The sequence below is a fragment of the Neodiprion virginianus genome, chromosome 4 (assembly GCF_021901495.1).
Source record: "Neodiprion virginianus isolate iyNeoVirg1 chromosome 4, iyNeoVirg1.1, whole genome shotgun sequence".
In the NCBI taxonomy this organism is placed as follows: Eukaryota; Metazoa; Arthropoda; class Insecta; order Hymenoptera; family Diprionidae; genus Neodiprion; species Neodiprion virginianus.
The window spans coordinates 26,097,353-26,116,743 of record NC_060880.1 but is presented as its reverse complement, the minus strand read 5'-3'; the positions used below and the strand labels follow the sequence as shown (position 1 = coordinate 26,116,743).

General features: G+C 34.3%; 3 protein-coding genes across 7 annotated transcripts in view; 1 reads left to right on the top strand and 2 right to left on the bottom strand.

The window, feature by feature from the left end:
* Positions 1–15,803, top strand: part of LOC124303106 (isoleucine--tRNA ligase, mitochondrial) — a 17,057-nt gene extending 1,254 nt beyond the window's left edge. Inside the window, exons 1-17 of one of the 5 annotated variants that reach the window (XM_046759916.1) lie at positions 2,839–3,246; positions 3,558–3,680; positions 3,898–4,057; positions 4,957–5,161; positions 5,391–5,695; positions 6,035–6,201; positions 6,608–6,844; positions 7,223–7,395; positions 7,563–7,701; positions 7,799–7,956; positions 8,195–8,338; positions 8,497–8,710; positions 8,871–9,123; positions 9,215–9,396; positions 9,529–11,333; positions 13,144–13,391; positions 15,312–15,803. In XM_046759916.1, the coding sequence (XP_046615872.1) occupies positions 3,043–3,246; positions 3,558–3,680; positions 3,898–4,057; positions 4,957–5,161; positions 5,391–5,695; positions 6,035–6,201; positions 6,608–6,844; positions 7,223–7,395; positions 7,563–7,701; positions 7,799–7,956; positions 8,195–8,338; positions 8,497–8,710; positions 8,871–9,123; positions 9,215–9,396; positions 9,529–9,747 (2,883 nt within the window). In that variant the 5' untranslated portion in view covers positions 2,839–3,042 and the 3' untranslated portion in view covers positions 9,748–11,333; positions 13,144–13,391; positions 15,312–15,803. Of the gene's footprint in view, positions 1–2,837; positions 3,247–3,557; positions 3,681–3,897; positions 4,058–4,956; positions 5,162–5,390; positions 5,696–6,034; positions 6,202–6,607; positions 6,845–7,222; positions 7,396–7,562; positions 7,702–7,798; positions 7,957–8,194; positions 8,339–8,496; positions 8,711–8,870; positions 9,124–9,214; positions 9,397–9,528; positions 11,334–13,143; positions 13,392–15,311 lie in introns of those variants that run through there. The other 4 variants (XM_046759915.1, XM_046759918.1, XM_046759917.1 and 1 more) reach the window with 4 other exon arrangements.
* LOC124302869 (pancreatic triacylglycerol lipase-like) lies at positions 397–2,091 on the bottom strand. Its single transcript, XM_046759438.1, has 3 exons — positions 1,947–2,091; positions 1,367–1,538; positions 397–1,104 (listed from the first exon to the last, which is right to left on the bottom strand). The coding sequence occupies exons 1-3, from the start codon at positions 2,089–2,091 to the stop codon at positions 969–971; spliced, it is 453 nt and encodes a 150-aa protein (XP_046615394.1). The 3' UTR covers positions 397–968.
* Positions 9,928–19,391, bottom strand: LOC124302868 (gamma-tubulin complex component 6). Its single transcript, XM_046759437.1, has 17 exons — positions 19,383–19,391; positions 19,287–19,326; positions 18,664–18,834; positions 18,329–18,549; positions 17,958–18,196; positions 17,409–17,517; positions 16,953–17,312; positions 16,623–16,733; positions 16,340–16,510; positions 15,927–16,222; positions 15,583–15,802; positions 15,251–15,482; positions 14,946–15,138; positions 12,770–14,864; positions 12,464–12,673; positions 12,078–12,250; positions 9,928–11,880 (listed from the first exon to the last, which is right to left on the bottom strand). Exons 1-17 carry the CDS (start codon positions 19,389–19,391, stop codon positions 11,580–11,582), a joined length of 5,151 nt encoding a protein of 1,716 aa, XP_046615393.1. The 3' UTR covers positions 9,928–11,579.

Genomic DNA, 19,391 nt, shown 5'->3' with positions numbered 1-19,391 from the left:
AAAATATGTAAGCTGTACTACTACAAGATATTTCAGCTAAATGAACATGAAACGAAATGGGATTATTTGCAATACTGACAACGTTAATTTTAACAAATTTTACTATAAAGAATTTTAATTCTGGTGAGGAAATGGTTTCAAGAGTTCAAAGCTTCAAATCTTTTTTACAAAGCGGATCCACCCACGCACTTTGTCTGATTCATAATTTCTGTTTTCTGAGTTTTTCTGCGAAAGCTAACCTTTTTTAACAAAAAATGGCTTGTATGAAATTGAAACAATAAATTCGTAGAATTCATGCTATTTCTTTATTTCCGTGTCAAATAAAAATACGTCAGAGTGTTTTTGTTTATAATTGCATATAGAATTGGGTTGTTAGACCCTTTTTTGCATTTAAGGTAAGTGAACTTCGATGTTTGAAGATATATACGTTAACGTCGAAATTGACAAAGGCACTTCATTAAAGGTTCCATTCACAAGATTCTTAACATAGATCGTCATTATCATGATATTAAGATACCTTCGTCACGTGAACGAGGTTTTGATGCAGAGTAGATAATTTGACAATAATTATATGTATGAAGCGATACAATTTTCATTTTTTCAAGGGAATAGTATACCAGAAAGCTATAACAGCTAGGAGTGATAAATGACTCAAATACTTTTCTGCTACATTATAGATTAACGCAGTTCTTGAGAAAACATAGACCTGTAAAATTGCTTCAACTTTAGTGTGCAAATAGGAAGCATTTTGCATGATTAATCTAATTAAGCGTATTACACACGAATGAAATGGAAAATACTCGTTATTCTGTTTAGAAGGATTAACATTTATTGAACTACATAGCACATAGATATGCTATATCTAGATAAAATATTTCATTACAGTATGTATATATGTGCATATACACATTGCTAGATGTAATGCTGGACCAATCTTCGTAATTGACCATAAGTTTAAGAAAAGAGAGTTAGATCAAACTTCCTAACCACTCAAGTACCTCTGCAGATAAAATGTTCAGCTTACTACCATCGTAGATGATTCCCTTTTCTCTCATAGAGTAAGGAGATTCGCTGTTAGTTTCGAGGTAGAAGTTGCCAGTTGCGCTGTAAGAAGTAATGGTATTTTCCATCATTCATAATAGCAATCTGAACTTGAAAAACCATATTTCAAATTCTAGGTAGACTTTTGACTGTACAGAAGAAATATTTCTCAAACTTGAGAAGCACCAGAGAAATAAATGAAAATTATGTTCGTTGCTGTACATTTTAATCAGATTTTTTTGATGCTTCTCTTTGAATTCGTATGTAACTACAAACAAGAAATACAGACTTGGCTATTTTAAAAACATTGATAACCTGTTCTTACTTAAGAAAATACCCGTAACCCATGTAATTGGTTGTTCCTGTACATTCTCCAGCCTCAAATTGAGTCCAAGAATCACAAGCAATTGCTTCAAAGGCTGAAGGGTCTTCCACTGATTCTGACCAATATTTATATGCCGAGTGACTACTGCAGACTAGAGACCTTCCTAGATGTACTGAAGAAATACGAAAATAATGTGATTATTCAATTAACTTGCATCATCTCCCGGGTGAAAATTAGGCGATCGAGAAATGTAAAATAAAACAAATAAGTGCGCACAAATGTAAATTGTTCTAATTCTTATTTACTTTATACTTCTAATATGCTATTTTTATCTGGGCAGTCAAGGTAGTGCAAAGGAAAGTACGAATAAATTTTAATTTTAATACAAATTTTTACCATATCAATTTTTTGATTTCTTCAGAAAATAATTAATAACAGTCACAATGTTAAAACTTACTACGAAATTTGATATTTTGTTTAAGCTAAAAACTAATGATTCTAATTTAATAGAAGCCATGTAATATAGCACAACAAGCCATTAAAATTAAATACGTAATTTGTTCGTTAAAATTTTACTTACACAAGGTCAGAGAACATCCAGGTTGTAAAGCATATCCACTGTTTGGATAAAAATCTACAGTACTCACCAACCTTGGTGACTGAATATTGTAAAATAAAAAGGAACCGAGTATGACTACTGGATCAAGCGACAGGTATTTTTCCATGTAGTAAAATCTAACATAAAAACAGCTGTGCTACGTACATAAAATATATTTTTTATATAAAAAGTGCGTGCTTCATACTATTTTTTCTATTTTCTTCAAACCAGGTCTAAAAGCCCGAAGACGAAAACGAATAAAGCATTCTTGGTACTCCATTACGAAAAGTTGTAAAGAATTAAAAAACCAAAATATATATCAGTGGGATAGACACGATCAGGCTATTTTTAAACAAGAAAAACTGAGAAAACCATAAAAATAGGTTTTTTTTCACAAATTCAGAACTCCGCCAATGTATGTACAAGTTGTAACACAGGCCTTCCGAGAAATATTAGTAAAAAACATTCAGATTACGTGGTCAAAGGATGGGCGCTGTCGGATAAACGCTTAGACGTTTATTCCTGTTTTTATTCATTTTTCATCTATTTCAACGCAAAATAACGCCATAGTATGAATAAACGATTTGTAGAACAATATAGTCAACTGTGAAAATACGTTCGAAAACTTACGATCGGATCACTTGTCGAGCAAGTATGCATTATGACAAGTGATACACAAAAAATGCAATACGCATTTGTGCGAAAACTTATCAGAATAGTACGATTAGAGTTCGAAGATTATTTCATTACTTTTAAACCTAGAAGCGATAAACTGAAAAACGGGATTCTCGCTTATAAGTCTTGTTAAAAAACAGGAAATACTGATTGTGGGTATCATGTACGTTTTTGCTATAAAACCATATTTTAAATTGTGGGTTGGTTTTCTGTTGGGTTTACGTCATGAAATCAGTGTTTATTTTCTCTGTTGGTTGAGGTTTCTCTCTGAATACAATAAGGTATCGCCTTTAGGATGACGGGCTATGATTGGGTAAAATACATTTCATCGTGCTTGTGTTGCGCCACATGAGTAACTTGCGCCAAGTTCCTTAGTTTTGAGGTTAGTTGATTTTTGAAAACCATGTCCGCCGGTTTGGGTGTTATTTTAGGACAAACGAAAAATCTCTTCTCGTATAACACGAAAAGTTTGCTTCTGCGTTACGTCCAGACCAGCGAAAATGTCAACCCTAAAAAATACACTGCTTCTATATTATTGCCGCAAACAAAGTTTCCGAGTAGAATTAGTGGCAAGAAACGAGTCGACATGGATAAATATTTACTAGAGGTATTTATTTTTAATTTCAAAAATTGAAACCCAACTATAATCGAAATCGTTGCTCTTTTTCTATACCCTGTTCGAAAATTTAGCATGCCAGAATAATAGTTTATTGCTGGCACTATATTGTTCATTTAGCATTAAATCTTCCAAATTTGAGATAAATATCTAACGCATCACCTAGTCCAAACATTATGTACATTTTTCTGAATGCACTTGTACATGCTTGATTATTTCTTTGATTCATATGTTTGTTGATGGTTTGATGTTAACCTAGTATCGATAATTTGTATTTGTGAGAAACATGGTTTTCATTGCAGAAATGCGGATTCTCCGAACTCTATAGTTGGCAACGGGCTAATCTTTCTGAACCTGACTTTGTCTTGCATGATGGACCGCCCTATGCCAATGGGAATCTACACATGGGTCATGCCATAAATAAAGTGAATAAAACTTTATTTTTGGTTTTCAAGTTTACTTACAAAATTCTTTACTATAATAAAACACAAAAAATAAATGAATAATGAATAAATTAATCAAGAAAACCTTCGAAACCCAACGCTGCAATTAATATCGTAAATTGAGTAAATTGAACAGTCTAAACTTAATCTGTAAAATTTAAATTTGAACAGCTAATAACCATAAAACATCCATTTTCAGATACTCAAAGATATAACAATTAGGAGCAAGATTATTCGTGGACAGAGAGTGCATTTTATACCAGGTTGGGACTGTCATGGCCTTCCCATTGAAATGAAGGCTTTGATTTCATTGAAAGAAAGTGCAATGAATTTGACGTCTGTTGAAATTCGGCAAAAGGGTAAAAATATTAATTATAGCACTAACGGTTGTGACAAACTCGCTTCATGCAGGATGGCAACAGACTGGAAAAACAGGGAAAACCGGGAATAGTCGGGGAATTTTGTTTATCAGGAATAATCAGGGAAAAGTCAGGGAATTATATAATGGGCCATGGGGAAAAACCGTACTTTATAAGTTTTTTTCAAACATCAACTATGCTCCGTAAATTTAGCCAAGTGAACTTTCAGAAATGGTATGGTTATATTTCTAATTATTTGTGTGAAACCAAGTAATACTGTGTGTTTTTGAATTCAAACTTACGTATTGAAGGTGTTTGTAGTTTCGGGTGCTTTTGGTTACACAAGCCATCCAACATTACCAAGTTTTGTGAAAAATGATCAAGGAATTCTAAATTTTTTGACGGAAAAAGTCAGGGAATTTTACTTGAGCAAAATTGTCACCTCCCTATCATGTGAAATTAGTATAATCTAAGCCATGTGCATCTTTGCGGAATTCCAGCTTTCACAGTTTATGCTTTCAAATAAAATCATTGAATAATATCACGAGGCTTCCGACTTCTCTAGTGATTTCAAATTGTGATTGTATTCAATTTTACAATTTACATTCATACTTTATATTCTCAATTTCATATCCTAGCACATTTTGTACGAATATCTGTCCTGAATTATATAATTAGATTATTGCATTATTTGATATATAATTCAATTTTTGGTTCTGGATGCAATGCAAAAAAATCGTACTTGTCCAATATATACAGGTTGCTTTTAAGAGGTTGTGTAGAAAATAATTTCTATAACATCTTGGAGTCTAAGTCGAATTATATTTAGTATAAATACAGCAATCATAATATTTTCTTACGTTTAAATACTTATAGAATTCATCCCATATTATTTGCAGCTCAAAAATATGCAAACGAAGCTATTTCACAGCAACGGGATGTATTTATGTCATGGGGTATTATGGCAGATTGGAAAGAATCTGGTTGTTACTTTACACACCATACGTCGTATGTTATAAATCAGTTACGCCAATTCATAACCTTGTACGAAAAAGGCCTTGTAAACAGGGATTTTAAACCAGTTTATTGGTCACCGTCATCAAGGTACCATGTAATAATTTACATCTAAAACAATACAATGCTCACTGATTTGAATCCATAAATGAGAGCGATTTATGTCCCAAAAATTTAGAATAATAACTTGAATACAATGTTTTTCAACCTAGTTATAAAATAATCTAACCATTATTGATCATGTTTCGTGATTTCATCTAATCGACCTCTTGATGTTAATTTCGTATTTTTGAACTTGATAAAAATTCTTATTATTCAGAACAGCCCTGGCAGAATCTGAGTTAGAATACAATGAGCAACATGTAAGTAAAAGTGCTACCATCAGGCTGCTTTTGGATGTTCTACCTCCAGCTTTGGAATCATTGAAAGGGCACCCAGTCTATGCCCTTACATGGACAACCACTCCTTGGACATTGGTGGCCAATGAAGCCATTGCATTTGCCGAAGATGTCAAGTATTGTGTTGCAGAGGATAGTGAGATGAATTTTTACATTGTTGCCGAAAATTTACTGAATAAAATTCAAGAAAAAATCGGAATTCTGAAGCCATCAATAACGATAACAGGTGTGCTATTAGTGACGCAAGTTATATGTAAACATACAGCATGTATAACAAATGGAGTGTGTGATACTAATGATTCAAGTCCCACTTGAAGATACATTATATGTAATCAAAGACCGAATCATGTTGTTGCGAACTAATAAATGTTAGTATTCTGTTTCAATATTTTGTCAGGTGGCTTATCTTGATGACGCACTTATGAAATGATTCTCTCTGTTATTTAACAACTGTGAAATTCTGCACACGGTGTACAAAATTTTTGATGGATATTGCATAGCTGAGAATAACTTGTAAAAATAGAATTATCATCATTCATATGATGCCTTTAATGTCCATAAACAGGAACTGAGCTTCGTGGAGGAAGATATCTACAACCAATAACAGGTTTAAGTTCACCATTTGTACCAGGAAGTCACGTTACAACCGCAAAGGGAACGGGCTTAGTTCACATAGCCCCAGGGCATGGAATGGACGATTTTCTTATTGGTTTAGCAAACAAATTACCCGTGGTAAGTTGGGTACATTTGAATAGATTTTAGCTTTGCAAAAATAGAGCTCATGAAACACTGAGATAGGGATAAATGTTACATGCAGACTCTGTCAGATGTCTGTGTAAAGTTTGTCTATGCAGTTCAGGAACAGGGCAACGTTAAAGAAAATATAAATAAAAAATTAATTCAGAGCTGACAATATTAGTGGTCAATGAGAAGTGTGACTAGTCTGATGTTGGGAATTGAAAATTACTCTGTAATCTCTGTCATTTTAACTTGACTTTGATTATCAACCTGTAGGCTGCGCATAAACAGAATAGAGAAAATCTAAATCTGGTTATATGTGTCTTTTAAAAACTAAAAGATGAATCAATCTTATGTATGTTCCTGTCTGACGTAATTATGAATGCATTTGTACTTGCAGTTATCGCTTGTGGACGAAAATGGTTGCTATACCGCCGATGCAGGTCCTGACCTTGTTGGCCTAAATGTCTTAAATGAAGGCGGCAAAGCCATCTTGAATAAAATACAAAGTAACGTGGTCCACACTGAAAACTATCAACATAGCTATCCATATGACTGGCGTACTAAAGAGCCAGTTATTGTAAAAGCTAGCAAACAATGGTTTATTAATACCAGTGCTCTTAAACAGCAGGCACTAGTAAGTATTCAAATGCAGATGCTGGGTTTTCATCATTGCAGTACAAAGTATGCAAAAGTGTACAAAACATTTTAGTTCAGTTCACTGAGACATTTTCATTTCGAATTGAAATTTCCACATAGATGACATAGGACCCAATGACCGTTTCAGAACAAGGTCTTTAATAAAAATCTACTTAATGTCTATGACGATTGTTTGAATAATCAAGAAATTTATGTACTGCAAAATGTTAGGTTTTCTTGAATCTATTGAGGGTAGGGAAATATGACTAAAGTGCGAAATTTTTTGTATCATTCACTTGAGGTTCTTAAAATAGTAAATATTCAAATCTTTCTGTGAGCTTGTAATTCACATATGTCTCTGTAACCCGGATTTTAGGATTCTCTGCAAAATGTATCGGTGTACCCAGTATGTAATAGTGCATCTTCTACCAATAGTTTGACACAACAAGTGAAGATGAGACCTTATTGGTGTATCTCGCGTCAGAGGGTATGGGGAACACCAATACCAGTTTTATATTACAGAGATACTGGCGATATAATTACAAATAGGTATGTTTATCATATTTCAACTACCTTTGCTAGTTTCCTGTACACTTTCATATGCTACAACTATCTTAACGTCAAATATGCTGAACTGCAAATATGTGATCTATTGCAATTCAGTAAATATATATGTAAATATATTATTAAGCTAAGTAATTAAATATCTTGCGTAGAGATTGGAACGAAAGATTGTGTCACTTGATGCAAAAATATGGTCTTGATTGCTGGTGGGAATTACCTATTGAAAAATTAGCTGGTAAAAAACTCTTACGGGAACTTGGAGTCGATGCTTCTGAGTTGGAGAGAGGCCAGGTGAGAAACCCGTGTTTACAAGACACGTCAGGAAAGCCAATAAAGAATTCGTAGCATGCAGTCCAAATAATGTTTTTCCTCATATTCATATTTGCAGGATATTTTAGATATTTGGTTTGACAGTGGCATATCTTGGTCCACAGTATTACCTGATGGAAAAGCTGACCTGTACCTAGAGGGAATCGATCAATTTACTGGCTGGTTTCAATCGTCCTTACTGACATCCATAGCACTTCAAGGTGCTGCTCCTTACAAGTAAGTGTTATGTATTTTGTATTCTACAATGCAAAAAGCAAAAAAGTAGGAATTAGGTTAGAAATTATTTATCGAATCAATAAAATACGTCATATACTTATACATTTTATTTACTTGCTACATAGATAAATGAATCATTTGATTGTGATATTTTTTTCTGAATTTCTAATTTTTGTTATGATTATGAAAAAAGCGTAGGTATTGTTACAACCAAATAGTTATTTACTGTATATTTTAGGTCTTTATTTGCACATGGATTTGCAGTAGATGACAAAGGTCATAAAATGTCGAAATCACTGGGGAATGTGATTGATCCTGAAGAAGTTACTCGGGGTGGTGAAGATCTAAAGAAAAAGCCAGCTTATGGTGTAGATACTTTACGGTACAAATATTCGTCATTGTACAGTATAGTGTGCGTGTGTGTGAGTGTGTGAATACAGTGTATGCTTGTTTGTGCTTGTTCAGAAGAAGTTATTCAGCGTAATCTAAGAATATTTAGAACTTTGCTCCAATTTTATTCATCTCATTCTTCAATTGCAGCTGGTGGGTAGCAAGCCATGGCACTCAACATACGCTAGTTCCTGTTACGGAGAAGTTGTTGAAGGGAAGCGCAGAGTCCGTTCAAAAACTCAGATTGATATTTCGTTTTCTCTTAGGTGCTCTGCATCCATATCCTTGTGATACTCCTATAGAACCGGAATACCATTATCTTGATAAATATTTGTTACATCAACTTTATCATTACGATAAACGGGTAGGAAATATTTCCAATAAAACAATTATTAGGTTTACCAAATATTGGGTATAACAAATTCATTAATTAATTTATTTTTATTACATGTTATTTTTTTTAAACAGTTTCATGTCATAGAATAGTGATGAATCAAAATGACTCGGTGTTCTCGTTCTTCCAGATTGAAACATTATACAGTAATTACGAATACCACAATGCCTGCAGAGTTATTATACATTTTGTGGCAAATACAGTATCAGCATTATACTGTCATTTAATTAAAGACAGGTTGTATTGCAATAGCATAAATTCATCTCATCGAGCTGGCGCTGTGGATGTTATCAGCGAAATACTGGCTGTTTTAACAAGATCGTTAGCCCCAATACTTCCGCATTTAGCAGAAGAGGTCTGGTTACACCATCCTGATAATCTCGGTAACAGAAATATATTTGACACGTCAGATGATTTTTTTTTCACAAAACAATTCGCAAATGGTCACGACTGTATTCAATTTTCGTGTTGCAGCCTCTGTGCCCCTATTTCATAGTGCGCACAATTTACCAAAAGACTGGGACCAACCGAGCGTAGCTAAGGTGATAGAAAATGCGTTAGACATAAAAGCTGCAATTACTAAACTTGCAACAATCAACACCTGGGAATTGGCAGCTACGATTACGCTGAATCCAGCACAGTATTCCATAGTCACGGTAAGATATAAATCTATTTATAAGCATTCAAAATAAACTTCTTTAACAAGTTTAATTACAAACTTTGAAGAAGTTATAGCAGAGTACAAGTGTATCGAAAAACCATAAAATTTGTTATTTTCTGCTTCATAGGCTTTGCAGAAAGATGAAAGTTCTACGACATCTCAACTGTGTGAGTTATTCCAACTTTCTGCAATTACCTTAATAGCAAAAGATGGTATCGAAGATGCAGTAATAGATTTAAAACCAATCGAAAAATCACTGTGCGCACGCTGTTATCGGTATCCAGAACCACAACCAGGGAAACTTTGTGCTCGTTGCGATGATATTATAAGTCACCTTTCAACATAACTAAAATAAATTACGTCAAATGTTTATAATTTTTGTATATAAATATACAGCATATGAAAAAATAGTTGACTTATTGTGAAAAGGCTTTGCTGTTTCTACAGAACAATAATTACATTCAATATCCTTTTCACAACGAGTTGGCTAATTCTAGTCATTGTAAGAAATTTAATAAATACTCGCTTCTTTTAACATTTGTTTTATTTAGGGACAGTATTACAAGAAACGTTTACATGCAGCTGGACAAATCGTGATTTAAGCGAATTTAAACATGATCGATGATAATTTTTATACTTCAAAGAAGAATAGTTATTACGTACACACATTGCGTGAGATTTATGTAACAATTCTAACAACGTATCAATTATTTATTAGCATCTGCCTCACCACAATATCCATAATAAATGTTCAAGATCGTATTACTGAAATACAATTATGAATTGCCCTATTTTTCAATATTATTAAGTATTTTTGTTCACTATACAAAAATAATTCAAATATTGTATTATACAAGCCCAAGTTAACACAAAACCAATCCTAGTTATGAGTCATTTATCATATAAGATTGAAGCTTGGACAACATTTACATATTCGAAAAACTGATTCATAAAAAAATAGAGTCTGATATTTTATGTTTCGATACTACTTATGATACTACTTCTGCTTTAGCTGCTTACTAAAATAATTTGGCTCAAAGCGAGGTGGTTTCAAAATACAAGAATAAATTTTTTTCTCATCAATACATGCATTTCGGGAAATTTCAGAATACTCAATAAGAATATTAACTCAATTTGCGATGCAGTTATGAATATCAAATATTTTTTGTATAGGGCTTGAAATACCTGCGTAAGGTTAGGTTTGCAACCGACAATTTCAGCTACGTCAAATAATTTCATGCAAGTAAGGAAGAAATTGCTAAATAATTGAATGCCTATTTTTCCAACTTATGTTCACAGGAATTGCAGTCATCTTGCGCCTAGTAACTTTGTAAAGCGTACATATATTTCTGATTTTTCTATTTTGGCCAGCTACCAACAATAGAATACAAGTTTAACTTTAACAAGACCTTACATTACTAAAAGCTAACTTAGTCAACAAGCTATGTATCCATATACATTCTTTAATAATTCTCAACAACAGTGACAATTCCTATTTGTTAAATAAGTATTGTTTCATACTGAAATTTTTAGACGTAATTCGTGTTCAACTATTATTGAGAAAATGCTACATTAAATATTGAAGAAGCACCATCGCACACATAACTGTCTAGTACCTACAATTTTAACAGTGCTGCACTTTTATTCAAACATAATTATTCACCAACAACAGGCCAAGAAATTATAATAAGTTCAACATAAAATATGCACTTTGCTAAAAAAATATGGTTAAAGTAATGTTAATTTAACTAATAAGTAGGGGAAAAATGCAGCCCGCACTGCAACCGTGACAGATTTACCTTCAGTTGAGTTAGTGTTATGATCTTTGGACCTTGCAAAGATTACATACTTAGTATTAAATCAATGTAATTATTAATTGCCATCGAAAACTGGGAAGCGTCACAGCACAATTCACCATGCACTATGTGAAACGTGAGTGGAAAGTAAAACGCTTTCTTGTTTCTATGTAAAACATTGAAATTCCTGCAAGTTTCACATAAAGAATGATCACAGACACTAATAATTTCATATTTACAAAGCTATAAAGGTTTTGGAGTTTGCAGTAATTCTGGAATTTATTATAAATCTAATGTCTATTAATATATATTCAAATATACAGAGTACTGCATGAGGAACGTAATGCAGAAATGTACGTTTCTTTCTTTCATAACACGTGATTTACTCTTTTCTTTTAACAGTTAGGTCGTAAAGGCAATTTATGTTAAGCGCATTAAGAAAATGTGTCAGATGCGGTTGATATCCACTGCTAGCCAACTTATCTGCAACGTGGGCCAAGTATGTCCGTAATTCACAAAAAGCTTTGTACAATTGCTGCAACTTCGCAAAATTAGGATGCACGTATCCCGTGGGAGTGATAATCCAACTTTGTGACCGCACACGATTGTGAAATTTCAAGATAACCTTGAAAATGTTGTGCAGACATGTTCGCATTTTTTCTCCTCGTGGATTTAACATGCACCTAGACGAATAAGTTATCACGTCAGTTCTTTTTTTCTGTATTGTTGAAAATTTGATGCAATCTCGAATATTACAATTCTATATTCAAAATATTCTGTTCGATTTCTGTGTCGTAGCATGCAGCTGTGAAGTTACACCGAATTGATATTTTTTGAAGTTATCTTCTACAGAGTAACATATCTATTATAATTAACTCACCGAGAGAGAATTTTCTTTATATAACCCACATGAGTGAGATACACCTGATCAATGGTTATGGCATTTTCCAGATCCTTTTCAAATTCTGCCCAGCTGGCATGAAGTACACTGCAAGTTAAGTAATTATGCAAAGCTGTCATGAACTGCATCATTGAGTGTCTGAACAATTGTATCTGTGAAAAAACCAAACATATTCATGATCCGAGATCTTTTAACTATGTTTCAAAGCCCACATGGGGAGCTTGGGCATGAGCAATCACGGCATGTTCGTAATTCTAATCGTGCTGCAAATTCGCTTTAGCTAGAGTTCCATAATTTGTTTACTATAGCTTTCCATGGGGACTTGGCACAAAATTACTTGGTATAAAGATATAGCGAATACATACCCCATGATATTCTTTAGAGTTTGTAGCTTTTCGTTCTACTTTCAAAATGTGAAAATCTTCTTGTAGAACCCACATGACACGTCCAACCATGAGTAAAAATTTGAACACCTTACTATATTGCAGCATCGACATGTCATCTAATATTATGTTCAGTGGCCACGATATTTTATAATTCAAGCAAAGACATTCTAAGGCTTCAGGATTTGAAACCTGAAATTAGTAATTAACATATGACACATTCACTGATGCTGACTGGGAATGATTCACCATTATTCACATTATAAAATGTCAATTACTATAGATTACCTGTAACTGAGAAGGTACATCAGTGACAGAGAGGCTGAGTCGCTCCGAGTTTGCATAGCTGCTACTGAGCGATGCAACAAGTGCTTTATTTAACAGATTATTCAGTGTCGCTGAATTCAACAGATCTGCTGGTATTGAAATCTCATAAAGTCTTGTGAATAAAGACTTTGTTAAATTTTTAGCAAACTCGCCATTCAGTAAAAAGAAGTAACTTCTAAGGCTGTGTAAATGAGATAAGAATTTATGTTCGCTGAGCAAGTACTTAATGATTGCATCGTTTACAAGTCTGCTTTGGACTTGTAAAGGAATAGCAACGGATTTTTCTAAATAAACATGCAGTGATGTGTTGTCGATCATCTCTACATCTGTTACAGTCAACACTGATTCTGAAGTTGGCGTCATCGCGGCGGAGCTAATGCCCAAAAAATTAGGAAACATTGGAGATTTTTCTGGAAATTTGAAGCCACTTTCCGAAATGTCTGAGCGTGCTGTATCAGCAGTTAATATTTCACCTGTAGTTAAGGCAGATCGCATGTCAGTGCTCATTTCAGATAAAGGGGTATCCATACACTGTTGTAGTTGTGACATGCTACTACTCACTGACAGAGGGAAATTATCTGTGGTACATGACATGGGTGTAGTATTTTCTTGAATGATTTGTTGCGAACTAGTCGATTCTGATATTGGGAATGGTGTACAGAGGTCGAGATTATCATTTTGTTTATCAACAGAAGCACTACCATAAACATAAAATTCCTGTTCCATGACACGAGCCCGATTTTTTTGAGCCTGAGTTAAAACTGCAGGTTCATCTCTGGCAGCTTCATCCGGTGTAGTACCTTGATCAGTAGAATGTTGCATATTTCTATTTCTGTTTTTCTGTGCATCTGTCAACTCTTGTGCTATATGTTCTGGGATTATCAAAGCTGGCATTTCTTGACCAGTACGATGTGCCATGTTTCTGTTTCGGTTCTTCTCCGCATCAGTTAACTCGTGATCAATCAAATTCTTCATTTGCTTCAGATCATTTGGAACCTGATTAGTACGGTGTTGAACATTCCGGTTACTATTTATTTGTAATTCAGAAAGATAACTTGGAGGAATTGACTCCATTAAAATTTCGTCTGATTGTAATTGATCGACTGAACCTGCTGTGATGTTTTGGTCTTTATTAGAGAAAACGTTTCTCATCTGATTGTTATTTGGTGTCCAGTCATATTCTTCTCGGAGAACTTTAAGCTTGTTACGTTGTAATTCCGTTAGATTATCGGGATTTCCGAACTTCATCAAATTCACAATAACTTCCTCATTCAAAATTGGAACTGTCGAATCTCTATCTAACCCAATAAATGCATCCAAGTTCCCAGTATTTCTGATTTTATTAGCTAGTGCTTCTTTTGTGATGTCTGTTCTATCGATGAGAAAGTTCTGCAAATTATTTTTTTCATTGTCAAATTCCTCGTAATAAGCCTCCCCTGAAAACACTGTATGACCCATTACCCTATTTCTATTTTTCTGCAATATTTTTTTCTCTAAAAGATCATCTCTGATTTTAATTGGCTCTGTTGACAAACTTATCGGTGTGATATTTAATACAGTAGGCCGAGGTGATTTAATAGTAACACTTTCAGTCGTTTCACTATTTTCATCTTTTGCATGAACTAGAGTGTCTTTATTAGCATTTTTTGTTGGAGAACTTTTTGTATCATTTGTAACTGGCGTAGAAAGTTGTTCAACATTACTGTTTTCATCTTCTTTTTTATTAGCATTGGCATCGACTTCACTCCTCTCAGATTCAAGTAGCTGTATGGGATCATTCAAGTTTAAGTCTTCGCTGCAAAGATCTACACTCTGTTTCACATGTTCTTCTGTAACTACCTCATCATTATTTGAAATTTTTGTCACAAAATGGCTATTCTCTTTTGAACTCGTTACTCTCAAACTGTCTTTCATTTCCCACACTTCCTGTTTAGCTTTAGATAAAGCAGCTAATCTCTTGTCAAATAATTCCATACGCCTGATACGCCAATCAGCATGAACTTTGCGTCTATCGGATTCAATAGCTAATCCGTTGTAATACATTAGAACATTCTTTCTGAAAAAAATTACGAACAATAAAATTCAACAAAAATACCTAATATATAAGTGACTAATTGTCATGTGAAATAAAGCTCACTTTTCTTGCTGCATTCTTTTAGCCTCTTCTTTCTGTTCCCTGTTAATTTTTTCCATAAGTAGTTGATCAGCCTGTAATTGAGCTTCTCTATCTCTTTCCTTGCGAAGAACAGCCTCTTCTGCTTGGTCTTTCAATTCTGCTAATAATTCACGTTTGCCTTGTGCTATTTGCTTGGCAATTTCCTCCTGTTCACCTAGAAATTAGTAATTTATGAACTAATGATTTACACCTTGAACATTTCTGCTCATCACATATAAAGGCGGTTGAATACCCATGAGGTGTTTCAATAGATGATGTGTACTAACGTTTGAATCGTGTTAACATTTCCTGATGAGCAATATTGACGAGTTGTGCTTTCTTTTTCAGGATATCTCTGTTTTCTTGAAGAGCTGAACAGAGGGAGACGTTTGTACCGAGAGCTGATCTACCTCTAGTCATATATTCACTACAATGTATCTGTTGTTCTCTGAGCTGTCCTACACTTAGGCAAACTCGTACAGCCGGATAGGAAGTCGCCAAGACACCGCACAGCGGATTCTGACAGATGTAAATAATTTTTATAATCAAGTACAATGTCAAAAACAAAATTTAAATTGCACGCTTTACGTTTAAATTGCCTTATATCAAAAAAATTCACCTTTGGATCACAGATCTTCAGAAGTCTGACTGCTTTCCCACATTGCAGTATAGAATCCGTTAGTTCTCCTAAGAAGCCAGGTACTGATTTATGGTTTATTAAGAAACCCTTTGTCCAAAACCTATGTCCCCGTTGCCTCAGGTACTGCGGCTTTACTTTGATCATAAATTCTCCGTATATATCATCACAGACACCTTCAAATAACCACTTTTGCAGAAACCTGAAAACAGTGATAATTATGCTGCAATCAAAAACAAAGTAAATCCGTAGGGGCTTCTAAGGAATGATTTGTAAAATTATCTGGTTTCACTGTTATTTTTTTAAATTATTACTAAGGTGCATACCAAAAATAAACCTCGCAACAGGCCTTGAGTACAGAATAAAACACCAAAGCCACTTTTGGCTGAGTAACCTTGGTGACTTCTTGGTATATATGGGTCAGAATTCCGAGACCCTCGTCAAGTTCAACTTTATTTTGACTATCGCAGTGACACAGTTTAGCTAGTTCAGTGATTATAAGGCCCAAAGGACGAACTTGATCAAGTAAAGATAGCAATCCAATCGATTCTTTATCCACGCAAATGCGATCAATTGCTGCTCGGTGTCGAAGCAGTACTTCTTTAATTTTATTACACATTGCCTGGAACAGCACCACATACATAATAAGTTGTCAATATTAAATAGCAATGGCAACGACATCATATTTGAGATATTAAAATTTTGTGCAATTTCTATATTATTGGAATACATGAATTACCTTAAATATGAGTCCTTTTTGTTGTAATTCACCAGTTTGTGGATGCGACGCTGTTAAAAGGCTCAAGGCTTTGAAACAATTTCCCCAATGAGTGACAGGGGCACACACATCTTTCAAACTTTCAATACTTAATCCTGGGACAGCCAAGTTGGGTATCAAATAAAACCCCAGCTAAAATTGTTCACAGGTCAGAAAAAAATCTTTTACCATACTTCCGCCATCACAGTGATGGTATGGAGTAAGCATCAAAACAAATCATAATCAAAAGTGAGTTAATTTTTACCGAATTATCATACATGAAACAGTCTGACTCAATCCCAACTAGCAGTAATTTTATGTCCGATAAGAATCGTTGGCTGGAAACTTCGTCGATCAAGCTTACAGAATCGGTAAACTGAAAAATGACAAAAACGCTGTAACAATATAAATACAATAGTCATATGTTTGCAATCGTTGATATGAAACCATCGTACACAAAAAATATTATTTTTATTCAAGTGTAAATGTAGTAGAAAAATGATGTGTTTCATACAATCATGTGACATAGGCTGAATAAAAATAAAAATTGTAATAATTATATCATTCAATTTTAGTAGCAGTGGTGTATTCTCACCCTGGTCGATGCTATTTGTAAATTGTTGGCCTGTTTTATTCTTCTTATATGAAACATGGCTTCGGAAGATTCCGTTATAAAGTGTAGCTGCTTTGGTGGGTCAAACCGACCAAGAGTCTCCCATGTACGATAATTAGACACTGGCTGACTAGTGGCCACATTTTCCCAGATATCGTTGAGACTATGCTTAGCAGTACTTAATCTCTCATAAATATAGTGATTAGATACTTGGACATCCCAAATATCAGAAGCGCTGGTGTCCACGCATGGTGGATCAGCACCCTCCCAAGATGGTTCGACTTCCGTTACCAATCCCTCGTTCTGCAGATAATGATCACTTGCTGCTTCCTGTGCATCTTCCTGAACCGGTACAAACGAATATTATTACACTTGAAGACGTTGCTGTAATTTTTGAGAAACACTTCGTTAATTGGAACAAGAGTTATGCACACCTACCCTGATGTTTGGTAGAAAATATGATGGCATACTGTAGTCTTGGAATGCGGTAAGCTCTAATAACCCTTTAGACGCTTCGTATCCTATAGGTGGTATGGTATTCCCACTGCTGGAGGAGTATCATTTATATCGTTCAATTTTAATGGTATGTGCTTAAGAAATTCTAAACAACTAGAATTAATAATAGAGAAAATGGATGGATTAAGATTCACTCTCTTGAGCTAATAAAGAAAGAAACAAAGAAGAGTTTCTCATACGTACATCATTGGTATAATAATGATACAGCATTTAAAGTATAAAACATAACTGTTAGATTTATTCGTATGAAAGGTTCTGATCAAAATCATGACTATATTGTAACCATTTTTGTGATTCAAATGTTAGGAATTCATTGATTTGAAAGTGCGATGATGCAGTTTTTTATTTTATCTTTTACAGTTGATTTACAATTATTTTTTCCATAAGCGAAATAGTTAAAATGGTAAAATTAATACTCATAGTATCGGTGGCAAATGTGCGAAGAGCCAGCACTAAAAGTGAGGTACTCACCGAATGGATTCGGTGGCAATTGTGGTAGTAGACCTAAATCTTCCAAGAAACGACAGTCTACTGCCAGGCTCAACTGCACAGTTTTGTATAACAGAACTATGCTTGATACCCAATAATCCTTCAAATACGTCTGAGATAACAAATGACTCCAGCGGATAGATTTGAAACGGTGTAACACCTTTGCCATCCCATAATGACTCAGGCAGAAATGGATTAGGTTTTCCATAATGGAAGACATTCTGTAATATGAAATAAAAATTTTAAGCGGAATATTTCGCAAAACTATCATTCGCTTAATAATGGATTATATGAATTTTGCAAGAATGCTATTAGATAACAACTACTATTAAACAACCTTAAATTATGTTTACCAATTCTTTCTCTGGCTCTTGTGTTTCCAAGTTTTTCAAACTGACAAGCAACTCCAGAGTGGAATAAATAGTCGGATCTATGTCATCTCCAGAGTCAATTAATTCATCGACAAATACTTCAAGCTCCGTAGCTTTTGCCAAAGATTTCTTACCAACTTTTAACACAAAAGCATGTTTCAATAATTCAACAATGGGGTCCCTATCTTTGCTTCTCTGTCCTGCTGTTGGGATACATTTAATACATTAGTAATAACTCTAGTATCTTAAAACAGCATGACATTTAATGAGATGAGTGGTTTTTTCTATTCCAATCAATACTAGTGAGTCATACTCACCGTATACTTCGTACGTCTCTATGGACTTGTTGAGCAGTACACCATAAGCTTTGGACCTTAATTTTTTAAGAGTCGCAGAATAATCTTTTTGCGGAATGTACGGATGGTTGCCAGCAGTGCTCTGCTTTTCGAGGAAGTTTCTGCAGAGCTCAGTTAGGAGACCATAAGTACCTGCATCGCCAGTGTTTGAATCCATTTTTTTTTCCATCGAATCGATCACAAATTAGTATTGGAGTCGTACATCTTTTCAAGATTGACAATTAGGAACCAGAGTTATGACGTAGAAATAATGAAAAAAATGTGACAAGCAAGACGGGAAAAATGTTGTATTTTTTTATATTTATTAAGATTGGACACTGGTGGATTGAAACTCGCAATTTCAACTTGACGGGTAACCTCTTCGAAGCATATAATTAATAACGTACACTGTTCTCGTACACTTTGATCTTTATCACCTATCTCTAAGCGAATTTAAAGTCGTGTAAGATACGTAGGATATCAACATTTTTTCGAAAGCTCAAGTTGTAAATACCGCGGTGGTGAATGACAAATAAATAAAACACCGATACTATGCTGCCAAATTTTCTGCTTCAACGACTTCAAACGAAACTTTTTCTACTTACGCGCTAAAATAGTCGGTGACGTCGAAAAGGTAGGGCCCTGCTAAATATATAATCAGTGGTAACTATTGATATATGGCCATATACTTATGTACATACAGTACACAT